Source organism: Bombus huntii, chromosome 10 (genome assembly GCF_024542735.1).
Source record: "Bombus huntii isolate Logan2020A chromosome 10, iyBomHunt1.1, whole genome shotgun sequence".
Taxonomy (NCBI): Eukaryota; Metazoa; Arthropoda; class Insecta; order Hymenoptera; family Apidae; genus Bombus; species Bombus huntii.
In genome coordinates this window covers 1,731,078-1,745,092 of record NC_066247.1, presented here as the reverse complement: position 1 = coordinate 1,745,092, position 14,015 = coordinate 1,731,078, and the positions used below count along the sequence as shown (strand labels likewise).

Below are 14,015 nucleotides of genomic sequence, written 5' to 3'. Positions count from 1 at the left end.
TCGGGGAAATTGAGGCGATGAGGTTGTTAGGATGGTAAGTACATTATCCTGTGATCGTGTAATCTTCTACCTTATCTATTTTCTGTACAGCAACGCGTTCTTGCAACATTGTTTATTTATTATACTTATCGTAATTATTTGCGATATTATTGGGATATAATATCACATACATTATAATAATTCTGTATCGTCATTTCTGATAAAAGTAATTTAATAATAACATGTACCCAGATATATCCCCTAGAGCCTCATTTTATCGTAATTGAACATGTTTTAGGAGTAATACATTATCCCCAGACTTTATCTCAATTCATTATACCAAGTATCAGTTACGTACTCGATCAATTTCTACCTTTTCTGGAGAATGCAGTCATAACATTGATTTTGATCCAGCTGGTACAGATAATAAACGAGATTTATTTAAAGCTAAAATATGAGATATTGGCGCATACATAATCAGACAGTTGGCCCTTATATTGAAATGGCTCGCAGCACTGCTTCAACTTGCACAAGATACTAATCCGCTTTAAATAATATCAGTTTCGTGTATTAAAATTGCGTCATTATTTTCTCGTTTCAGGAATTAACGAAGGAAGTAATTACAAAGCGGATTGATTTTCATATTTCATATTGCTTTCGATCAATTCTACCTTACCAAGGTAGTAAAAATTAAATTGTAAATATAAACATTTTGAACGTCCAAATAAAACGTGCGTACATATCGAATTCTGTACTGCTCTGATAGCAGGGAGCAACGCTATAAAGGTAAAATAACAAACTGAAGAATATTGTGTCTATAAATAACGTTCGATACAGTATAAATAGCATCAAAATAACGTTTCCAATTCTGTGCAAGTATCACGTAGAAAAGTTATAGTTAAGTATAACAATTCGCTGTATAATAATTCAAACGGACAACGTTTCCAAAAACAACCGTGTTCGAGAAAGATATCGCCAAATAATCCTCGAGATGTGCAGATAATATCCAGTTGCATAAAATACTGGACATTAGTGGTGAAGAAAGGTGACTGGGAATCCCGCGGTTCGCAGTCACCGCGATAATCATCCCCCTAGTGTATCGCGCTATAGTCCCATCCTCTGGTTCTTTGGTTTAAGCCCCGTTTGATTAAAACTTCCCGGTTACGAGGGAGAAATTACATTTTAATTATACATGGTTAATCAGCGAACACGCTTCACGCTCCGACACACGGTTAGCTTGCTGTTTAGCGTTTAATGGACGCGTATAATCTACGAGGGAATACGCCGAATTTTCTAACGCATCGTTGCCACGTACTACTGTGAAAATGTGTCCGTAGAGTGTGATCGCGAGTCTATTAAAAAAATGCAATAGTCTTGAGATTAAACTTCGTCAATGGAGGTTGAACGTTGTTTTCACGAATATTTTATCTCGCGGTGATAAAGAGATACCGAACTGAAAAGAATTTTTATTACGATGGCTAGGAAAAGTGTCGGTCATAAACAATGCTGTTTTTCTGAGAGTTCGAAACAATGGGAGGCGTTATTATCGGACTTTTAGAAAGTTGGAATAGAAAATCTACCAGGAAAAGATAGTGAATTATAAAAAAAAAAATACGAGAAAATTCATCACTGGTCGATTGGTGAAAGATAATTTTTTTTTTTTAACTTTTAACACGAAAACTGAAAACCGCACTACTTATGGCAGGATGACCTATATTGGCATACCATTGTATTTGCCGTGGCATTCACTTACTAATTAATTCGGTCCAAGTGTATTAAATTTCGAGTCATTTGGTAGTACAGGTGGTTCCCGAGTTTACGAATTAATTGGTTGCTAGTGACGTTTCGTGTATCGGCAATTTGTACAGCGAGAATGTATTCGCCTCAGAATTAATACTGTAAGCGAGAGTTACGCTCGTAAGAAGAAATATATAAAATCTAAAATAAATATTAAGGAATAAAAAAGGATTACTAGTCTAAGATTTACATATTTATAAAATAACATGAGATATTTTAGATTAAAAACAGAAATTTAATTCAAAGACAGAAATGTTTAATTAAAAAAGATCTTTTCGAGAAGAATTAACTCGCTGCTTCGTCACCGGAAGAATCGGCAGCTGTCGAGGTAGTAGAAGATGTATTAAAAATCTCTCATGTATTTTTTTCTTTTCTTTGAAAAAAAAATTGCTCCTAGTCACCTTTGCCACGGGCAATATAAAATAAAAAATCCGATTAAAAGATTTGTAAAGCCAAATGTTCGTAAAGCGAGAATTCGTAACGTGAGAATTACAGTGGCGGATAAAAGGAAGTTTAAAATCGTCACGCTGAATTCTACTAACTTTTGTACCAAAAATTTTTACTATATTGCTATCTATTCTGTGGTATATATTATATCTATTCACTGATCTCATTAAACATAATTCATTTTGCGCAATTATGTTGTCTTTTTATACTACTTATTTTGTACAATTTCCTTCGTCCATCACTGTAGCTGCACTCTCTTATGACTGCAAAAATTTGATACTGCAAAAATGGAACATCGAATTTAATAATAAAAAAAAAACAAAAGAAAAGAAGGGAATGTACAGGATGTCCCGCAGCATTGAACAACATCTTAGGCCGTGGATTCTGTACATGAAAACAATAAAAAAAAGAGTTCATTGTCCTCATGTGTAGAATCCATCGTCGAAGTGATTTCCCGATACTGCGAGACACCCTGTATATCGTGTATGAAAGTCGGTTTTCTCTTTCGTTTTTCTTCTTGTGTGAATCTGCGGTGCATCGTTGCAGTAGTGCGCATTCTTTGGTGACGGGTTCGTCTCGGATGATGGATCGAACGAAATGGATTCGTGACGTTCTTCACGCATTACGACAAATCCGGTGCATTTTTCTTCCAGCTCTGTCAAGGTCTTTGTTGCGCGATCCTTTTAGCGCAAACTATGCCAGTGAAATATCATCGTTGGCTCCGTGGGTGGTTAGTAATCAACGATCACGAGGGGACTCACAGTGATAAAGTATCTCGATGTAACGGCGATCGAGCCGAGGAAATTGAATATCGATCGAGTTAGCCGTGGGATCAAGCGGCTCCTTCGCGTGAAGCATTATATGTTAGGTTGCTTTGATAACACGGTTTACGATAAGCCAGCCACCGAACACCGATTTTCCTATCTGTCGTCTAATCTTTGGTCTAACTAATCTCTTTGGTTATCGACTTCCATTATGCTTGGCCGAATCCTGGATGAATTTCGTCCAGCTCGGATTAACTTTGACCCGAAATCTGTTCCGAGTGGACGACGTAGTGGCGTACCATAGGATTGAAAAGCACCAAAAGCTTAGGTATGTGAAAACACACAAAGTGTTAAGAGGAAAAGATGGTTAGATTGTACGTGTGTGTGTGCGCGCGCGCCTGTGTGTATCAGTGGGAATATGTGCAAATGTTACGATGTACGATGTTTACTAGAGTAGATAGGAAACGTATTAGAAAAATATTTTGTGACAAAGCGGTATAAACGAATGACAAATAGTACACTTGCTAGGGAAATAGAAATTTTACTAAATTTTGAAATACCTCGTGCGATAATCTTATTTATAACACTAAAAGGTATCTATTACTGGCAGACATTCTGTTTCGGACAGAATGTTCGCATCTGAGAAGATAAAATGTTGTTCTCTAAGTTACAAAAGAAATTAGCTCCATTTTGAAACATTTGCAACGCATAAAAGTAAATTGAACACGGTATGTAGCAGAAGTGAAACTCTTTTGTCAACGAAATGAAAAATTTTGTGCGAAACGAAGTTTTTTTTCACCAATGCGCGAATTGCATGGTTCTTTGAGGATATTGTAGTATAACAAAAATATATGTTTTGAAAAAGAAGTAAAATTAACAGAGGAAATGACGAAAAATAGAGGTACACTTAGCTTTGAAAATACATATATATATATTTATCTCTTGATAGATATATATATTTTGTGTTTTGTACAAAAATTTTCTCAGACATCTCGATAAAACGTCGAATTAACCTTCTTTCATTCTTAAATACAGTAAACGGTAATCGAGATGCAATAATTCATACATTTCGAATACACATTTATGAGGAAACAGAATACATATTTGTGAGTCGTACATAAGCTGAACGATTGCTGTGAGATAGTCAATGTTCGGCGACAGTCGCGGTCGTCTATTGAACATAAGCATAATACACCTCTTTGAAAAACGCAGATGACAATCGTCCGGAGAAATTGGAGCGTATAGTAACGAACGTATGCGAGCAACTGTTCGTTTTAGAACGCCAAGTTATGTTCAGTCTGGGGATGAATTATTCATCACAATGTTTGACCTTATAGTGCAGTGATACGAAGGTTCTCGCCATTTCTTGCACTGTACCTTCAACACGCGTTTTCTTTCATTGAAATGTTAAACGTTGTTAAATTTCCCAGATAATTAAATAATTTCTTGAATCGCTCGATGTGGGTTATATCGCATCGTGATTGATTTATTTTGGAACTATAGGTATCGTTCAAGAGATTAAATGTACCTTTTGTAAAGTTTCGTAATTGAGATACTATGGTATGGTTAAAGAAGGAGATAAACTAAATAAATGTTACGAATTATATTTATAAATATATCGACGAACCTAGGAGTTGTAGAAGTAGGGAAACGAAACAATTCGATACAGATGTCTCACTTTATGCAAATCACGTGAGTTTTTGGAAAGCACCGAAGTTTCGCTTCTTTTCCACGTTGTGCACATAAAAAAAGAACAATGTTAGCAAGCGTATGAGAAAATCGCGTATTTCGGAATGGCCGAGAAAAGTCTCCTCCCGCCGGCAAGAATTATGCCACTGTTATATGTGGCACACGTAAGCTAGCACACACGTGAGCGAAATAAAAAATTCCCAAGCCAACGTGTTTAAAGCATGCTTCGCCGTCATATTCGTGAAACGTTTACTAACGAACCACGGTTTTATCAAGCCTACAGACAATATTTGCTATTTAGTCCCGGACCTGCTCGCAAATCTACGATCGGAATTTCCGTACATCTACGTTTCGCGATGCCCGCGAATAAGAAACGCGACACGTTCTTCGGTTAATGGAAAAATACAAAAAGAAACCAAGAGGATAATAAAAACGTGGCTATATATAAAAAGGTCCTAAAGAATTCTTCTCTTACATCTTTCTGAAGATAGCAAAAGTTTTAGACTATTAACGGTTTTTCAAGTGAAATTTGCATTCTTGCACTACAGATTTTCACGAATTTATGGAAAATTTGAAGGTACAAAAATATACGTTATACGACACGCACGATATAGAGAAATATATGAAACGTTTAAAATAAAGTATTTGTCATAATTTAGTGAATGAAACAGATCTCTATTTAATCTCTATTTTTTTAGTTATGTTCGTGAAAATCTACCGTATCGTTATAAAGATCTAATTTATTAGATTTAGGATCTCTGCGTGTCAACTGCTAATTAATAATATTAATTCATGACTGGTTTAATCCGTTGTTTTTTGTAGATAATCGCGAGCGCATATAACATGATTCTGTTGCAGATACCGGAAAGAAGAAGAATGGACGGAAATTGCGCAAAGTTCAGCCTGCGGATTGAACATACCAAGCAATAATTGAACAATCATTCCGCATATAATTTTATTTTAATAAATATTTAATGTCATAATATATTTTATATTTGACCGCAATATAATTATGAAATATAGGAATGAAATTGATTTAATTGACAAATTTAGATTTCCCTAATAAAGTCATATATTTATAAATAATATCACAGTGTAATATTTCAATATTTACGGATCTACCTCTCATTGAATTTAAAAAATTCAGCTCGGTAGAAGTTCTTTGTCTCAAATGTAATTTCTTTATCCCAAACACTTTATTAATTAAGAAGAATTTGCCCATTAAATTTTTTCGGATGGCGCATTGTTTTTAGTAGTGGAAATGACAAAGATTTATGAACAGAAAATGCTTGCAGAAGTAGTTACGAAACATTTAAGCTAGATAAATGGTTCAAATCCTTTAACTGGTGACAGTCTAAGGAGGCAAATATCTAGTGTATGAAACATTTCGGAGTTACAAACGTTTACGTCATCTATCGTAACATAATAATAGTTTTCAGTCTTATTTCCTTTTTCAATAATTTATGTATCTGATGCATATATGTATGTAAGATCAGGTCGAAGACGTACATCACTAGTACTTAAATATGCAGAGCATGCACGCTAGCGTGTAAGGGGTGTCAAAAATTGACAGAAGAAGAAGAAGAAGAAGAATAAGAAATCAGCATCCAGTCAGTTGAGACTACCACGTGATCTAGGTGTGTTGATTATATTTTCAATGCATATATCGTAGTCAAATTTCTTCCTATTTGTACAAAAATAAATTCAACCTGTACTAATCATTTGCATACTGTGAAAATGACGTATGCTCATTATATTTGTTATGATATGATTTACTTTCTTTTTTTTTACTAATACTTGTTTCGTTTATAAATTAACAAAGATCTAGATATAAAAATCTTTTTACGTCTTTTATACCTAAATTTTATTCACTGTCTGTTGTTTAAATTTTGGTAGCGCAAACTTGGTTGTCATTAAAGGGATTTCGTAGCATTCTCTATTCCCGTAAATTCGCGCTTAAGCGGTTCGTACTATAGATCTTTCATCCTAATGCTGAATATCTTCCGCTTCAATTACCTATGTGCTAAGTGGCGTAACTAATGGCTTTGAATAACCATGTACATATCGAAACACGTATTAACTTTCTCTTTTATTGCACGATTCTTGTTATAAATTCCTCTTGTCGATACAAACTTACTTTTCCAATAGAATTATTTATCTTGAATGCATCCCCGTTAAATATTCTACATTATTATATATGTTATGTAGCGGTTGGATTTGTCATAGAAATTTGTTTATTGTAGAAAGAAAAAGATAAATATATCTTTTAGAATATTATTAATAAATATATTATTAAATATAATCAAATGCGTGTGATTGTATTGTATATTAAACGTTATTGTCGCAGAATATGTTAGCAGAGGTTTTCGTTAGATTTTTGCCGCCGCATATAGATCTTATATTGATCCATTGACCTAAAAGTGAATATCATCATTGTTAAAATAGAGATTGCTAAGCAGTTTATGCAACAATTTATACGAGCAAGAGATCTAAGATAGAACACGTACATGATCTCCCTTTCTCTTCCATTTATTATCTTTCGATCTTTTTGAATTGTTACGAGATTCTATTTTAGGCACGAAGTGTTCAAATGATTTTAACTGACATATTATTACCAACTAAACGATACTATGCGATTCAAGATGTTTTCATGCATGTACATTCGTAGATAAGATCTTTAAACAAAGTTTCAATTATAAATTTCCCATTCTAATAATTCCTATTCTTTTGCGTTCGAAACATCTACACATAAAACATCATCTTTACCGTTGAACTAACAGTAAAGTATGGTTCTACAGACTCTGTCGAACGTTTTAGTACGCACAGATTGCAGGTATTTCGTTAGAAGACGATGCAATGTTGAACGCAAGAAGCACGCTAGATATTTGAAACTTGTGGAATAGCGTAACTTAATTTAACTTAAACACTGTTTTCTTCCAAAACGCGTGCCAAAAGTGTTTTAGACCCCTGTCGCAGATCGTTAGCAACAATTAATTACTTGAATTAATATTCGTGTCGATAACTCACGTCTGTTGATGAATTGGAAATTCCCAAAAAAGCCGGTCGCATTAGATGGAGGTCCCTGTGTGTGAAGCTCTAAAATAAGCGTAGATCTTGAACTGTATAGAACCTGCGGGATGTCATGTAGATCGCCGCAGAGTACACCAGTCCAGGGGGTGTATTCGGAAACACCGTTGGTCTCTAAATGTAGAAACACCTTTAGAAAGTCACCACCCACGCAGCTGGAACATAAATCAGTCGCAAGCTGTTAGCAATCTCTTTGTACTTGTAAGAAGAACGTGACCTCAACGAAATTAATAAACATCGTTTTGTATGTATATGTGTATGCACGCATAGACGTGTTTCAAGAGTGACACGCAATTATGCACAGATATACGAAAAATAAAACTCGTAAGAGCGAAATATATCATTTTCAGGGACGATTATTTTATAATATACAAGAGGAAAAAGATTTGGTGCATGAAGAAATTTATAGCTGCAGTTAAAAGAATATCTCAACCTGCTAAGTAAAAATATGCTATCGGAATGTACTCCACTGCATTCATTTTCTAGTTATTTTATCGTATAATACGTATCCATTATTTCATTATCATCGGACGTATAATCGTATATACTAAATAAAGTAAAATTTCCTAGAATTTTCCGATAAATGCAATCAACAGGCATTTTAACTTTTTATATCAAACTAATATAACTAAAATTTACAAGAAATACATTCATCTTTAGAAATGCAAATTTTTTTATCTCTTATTCTGTTAATTCTACTTCGTTTAAATTCTATTACTACAAATATGAAGGAACGAAGTGTGCTTTCACTGTTTCTTGCAGAAACAGCCATCTCCGTACCATCCAGTTTATTTTTTAAGAAAATATCTCGCAGTTGATCGGTGTAAATTTCTGCTTTGAAATTCATCGAATTTCACCTGGTAGCAGCAGCCCCGGCGATAAGATATATCAGATATCGAATCCATAGTACTCGTAGAATAGCTAATTGACTAATTAGCCTCGGCAGTGAAACGGAACAGGTGTTCCCAAGTCCGGCTGTACACAGATTACTGGAGTTCACGTGCTTGGGGAGCATTTCCAATCCCGTGACTTAAAGCGAATACAATGGCAAAATTAGCACGGATTATAATAGAACCAAGTAGCTTACAGCTAATATTCACAAAAACAATTTTCCAGTTCGTTAGCGGTTGTTAACACGCGAGTTCTATATAGCTTCCAATGGCCATCAAGAGTGCTGAAACTTATTCTGTCGATGAAACTTAGATCTCTTTAAACTTATTCTTAAGCGAGGAATATCATGTTATATAGTCAGTCACAAAAGTCTACATACAGCTTTTAGATATAAAATTTTATAATGGAAAGGTTAGCTCTACGAATTTTTTTGGCACGTTAATACACATATTGTTGAAATCTAATACTATTTATTCACTTTCGCCATTATTAAGGGAAAAGAAATAAAATAAATAAAATATAAAATACAATGTTACAAAATGTCGTTATATCGACATAAAACCATAAAAATAGTAGGCGTAGTATTACGTTAATATGGTGTAGCACCCATCCATTTAAGCATCAATAATCTACATAACGTTAAAAAATTAAAGATTTTGCATTTTCTAATTCCATCCCAATATTTTTGTGCTTTAAATGATTAATAACGTTTTTAATACCTTTTGGGAACGTTAATAATAACTACGTTGATATATAAGTATGGATAAATAGTTTTGCGACAACGTACCAAAATTTCGTTTAGTTTCACAAAATTCGATAAGTGTGTGTAAACCTTCGTGACCCGGCTATAACGTAGGATTGGTCGTTAAAAGATTATTTAATCTTTACTGAACGGAAATCTGCGAACGAGCTAATTACGCGCCACAGGGAGTTGATTCGAAATTTACTGAGGCTTTAATGATGCTGTTACGCAGCCTATTCATCACAAGCGTTTGGACGATTTCTAATTAATTAGCGGCAGACCTCTCGCAATATTCCATTTGTTGCAAGCATTCGCCGCAGCCGGTCATAATATCTCCCTGTTAGTTAAACGGAGACAATTACGCGGGAAACGACTGAGTATTAATGTAGAAAGTTCCAAGTTCCTTTCTTAAGGCACGATAGGTCGAATGGTCACACGTAAGTATGATTAATGGTAGACATAAAAAGGTTGTCTTAATTTGCGTTCATACTGAAGAAAGCCGAGTGGAGAAAACAGTAAGTAGACATTGTAACAGGAAATTTTCCTTTGCACAGAATACCACCGTGAAGCTTTAAAACTAAAAGCTTTAGTTTCCAAGAAGAAATAACTTTTTGAATAAATAGCAAAATAAATTGCTCTAAATAGCAAATTAAGGTAATATAATAATTTGTTGAATAATATTGTCGAACAAAAAGTTCGATCAAATAATCGAATAAATAGCGAAATAATCAAATAAATAGCCAAGTTCAAGCGTACTTGAAAAATTTTCAAACTCGTTTTTTTCAGAAACAAATCGTCATACGAAAAAATTATATTCCATATTTTCGATTTATTTTTTCACGTCCAATAATCTTTTTTGTGTCACCAGTTATGGGCCATCCTATATATTTGAGACAAATATTTTTGCATATTAAATTTTTGTATCGCTTTTTGCGTAGCTTCTCCGTAATGAATGTTTCATACCAATATTAACAGCTGTTGAATTTATTTTCCTTCAGAGTCATTTCTTCGTTCATGCAACCCAGCAGAATTACCAACAATTCGCGATAAGAACTAGCGATTAAAATAATTTGATATGCAAGTATAACGTAATTCACGTTTGGCATGTGTTCAGGCACATGTTAAAATGCGCTTTAATTTTATTTCGACTATGGCACAATAAACTGCAGTCATGTGTAATTCATATCACGTGAGAAATAACGTATGCAATTCATGGAAGGATGCGTCGTGTTTCGTAAAATATTTATGTAAATTAATACATGACAAACAATAATGGTTTCTTAGTTCTTTTATCATACACAGAGTGTTCGCGTTATTATCGTCCAGCGTTTTCCTCGAAAATGACAGAAGTTGTACGACTTGCATGACCAACGCAACGGTACATAACAATTTTTTATATTTACAGTATCTTTCCAAAAATTAAGGGCAATTTTCGATTTTTTTAGTGGAACGCTATATATTTTTTTTACCATGTGGAGACGGCTGTCAAGACAAATTGAAATATGCGGTACACGATGATCTTTAAATGCGTTAGCTGCAATGGAAGGGAAGCACGATATTACAAACGAGGTTTTTTTACTTCGTTTGCGTCTATGAAGTAATCTTTATCTTAGTAACAATTACGGACTAACGTAGCGAATAATCTATTGCGATCCTCGCATTGTTAAAAATTATATTAAAAAACTGAATCAAACAATGTTAAATTTTTCACTTTAAGAATTTTCAAGGGATATTGGCGCTATATGGAGATACACGAGTGTCGGACTCGCGTGAAATTACATATCCCTCGAGACAACCATCTATTCTGAGATAAAATGGTGCAGCGTATCGAGACAGGAGACTAACGAAATTTAGCTTGTACTTTAATTCGTTTCGAACTTCGTTTAATAGTTTAATGATCAAATAATTCTGAAGAATTAAATATTGTAAGATAATCGCATACATATACTATATTATATGTATAACTCGACTCTTGGATATTTATATTTATTTATTTTATATATTTATTTTATTTATATTTATTTCTACAAATTCATATCTTTCTAAATATATGCAAAGAAATAGAACATAATATTAAGGTAACAGTAATATTGCACAATACTATCAGTGGTTATAGTGAAAAGAATATACGTGTGCATTATAATTAAAATTATCACTAAAATCCTGGATAGTATCACGTTTACCATCGTCAATGTTAGAAGGTATTTCAATATGCAATAGGTTATCGATTATTTTCGTAATAAATGGCTCTTGTTCAACAAGGAATGTATGGTATGCCTTTATAAAGTGACATCATCAACACGAAGAGACTTTCCAATTGATGCCTTTATTACTGTGCGTCAATATTATACGAAACACAAAGCTTTACCGTGAAATGCTTTTATTATGAATAATAAAATATAAAATTATTACTTTTTTTATTCCTGCATAACAATTCAATATCATTCATGATTAACTTCCAATGAAATATTATTTCAGTTACGTTTCAAAGTCAATGATGTATGTATTAACTGTGAAGTTCATAAAGATGTTCAATAGGATTAACATGTTTGGTTTCAATTTGATAAATTGCGGTCGAAATTCACCGATATACGTGTAATGTTTGATTTAAACCAGCATGTTGCAAAATTTAGCATTTGAATGACTATTAACTTTGGTGTGGATATTGTAATTTTATGTAAAATGGATATTTTATGTGTTAGCATAATTTAAGCATAATTTCATGTTATTTTAATTTACAAAACTCTGTGTGATGCTGCATCGTTGTTATATTGATACGTGCTTACGCATGTTACATATGTAATTCTATTTTATTTGCGGAAGTGACATTCGATAAACAAGGATTTACGAGAATATTATAACACGATATAATTAATAATTAAATTCTGCAACTTCACTTTAAACATATGCACAGTAATTCGTATTAAATTCTGAGGGATCGTAAAAGTTTGAAGATAATACAATAAAAACTGATTGTTAAATCCTGTTAGAGTTAAAGATATGATACTAAAGTACTAAATAATAAAGTTATTCTTAATGCATAAGAAAGTACATTTTCTGCTATGGAATCAAACTTTAACATCTACGAAAGATATTACATTAAAGTTCCCTGAAATTTCTTAATAAAGACATTGTGGCAAATGTTTTAATTCGATCCGAACTACTTAAGTTACTCTAAACGCATTAAAAATAATTTCACTTACCAAATGAAAATGTTGAACTTGAACGAAGAAACCTGCTAAATTTCTATTATTAAATTATTTCCGTAGTTTTGCGTAACTTCACAGCTACGTTTATACGTCCAATTTATATAGCGTGTCACAAATCGCGAAAATCAGAGGGCAAAGCAAGAAACAAAGGGAAATAAAATGATAACAAAAAGAGACGTACTCAAAAGAACGGAGTCATCGAATATCCAAGCGTTGGAGAATTAAATTCTCGAGAAACATTTACTATGCTCAGTGACATTGCCGCGTTGTCAAAGAACGTGTTGTTCCGTGAAACCCAAAGAGCCGTCGTCGATCGTCAACCGTTATAACCACCCCCGCTGAATTTACACACAAAGCGATTCATAGTGAAAGATGAAAACAGCCCTTCTCTCCAACCAGAATTCGAATCTCGACATATCGCTTTGTTCTGCATAGCGTGCATCAGCTTTGTTCTCAATTTTTTCTGTAGGTCAGGAAACAGAAATTTCCTGCTACAATTTATTGCATTGACACGCAGTGGCTCGCAAAAGCGTTTGAACACGTATAGATCATAGAAGCTTTTGCATGATATACGATATGAACAATTATCACGATGATGTTGGCGAGGTTTGAAACAAATATACATAGCTGTTGTAAGGTATTTATCGTAAAAATTCACTTTCTTAGGTTATTTTATTTAAATAGGTAGTTATTCGTTATATTAATAAATTTCAATATTTCATGGAATTATGTATCTTTATCATAAAGTGTATGTTCCAAGTGTAAAGCAACTATTTATGCTGCATACCAATTTTTTACTAATGTATGTACATATATACTTGCACTAATATCTTGTAACTTTTATGTAGATCTTCAGATTAACTTCGAAAATACCGCCACTTCGATCGTGGCAGTCGTGTTACGATACTAATGAAATTTCGAAGAATTTTCTATGATAAGTGTTCGATTACTTTCTACCTCCCTGTAAAATGAGTTTGTCACTATATATATCGCAATATTAATCCTGACACTTTCCAGAGACGATTTTACACGAACATTGTAATATAAGAATAAAAAAGCATTAAAAAAAAAAAGAATTATTAATCGTCTCATTAAAAATAACGAAGGCACGAAAATATCTGAGAGAAATCCCACAGTACCCCACACGTAAATCCAACGTATAATTCTGAGGCAATTTTTTATAAAATAACGTTTCTGTTAACTTGCAATATTAGACGGAAAAAACTTCGCATCATTATTGGACAGCGACGTCGAATCAAATTCCTGAGAAGCACCTTCAGAATAAAGTTAATAACACTCGATAGCTTCCCCTATCGAATACAGATTTGTTTGCCGCGAGTTGCAGACGTATCTTTTGTTAATAGTATCAGCGGACGCTTTGTTCCCGTCCAAAGGGTAGCAAACAAGATT

General features: G+C 33.6%; 1 protein-coding gene across 2 annotated transcripts in view; it reads right to left on the bottom strand.

Annotated features, from left to right (window-relative positions):
* The window catches only part of LOC126870727 (suppressor of lurcher protein 1), a 527,940-nt gene that overhangs the window by 356,610 nt on the left and 157,315 nt on the right, over positions 1 to 14,015 (bottom strand). For both annotated transcript variants that reach the window (XM_050628716.1, XM_050628717.1), the window contains exon 4: positions 7,704 to 7,918. In XM_050628716.1, the coding sequence (XP_050484673.1) occupies positions 7,704 to 7,918 (215 nt within the window). The remainder of the gene's footprint in view (positions 1 to 7,703; positions 7,919 to 14,015) is intronic.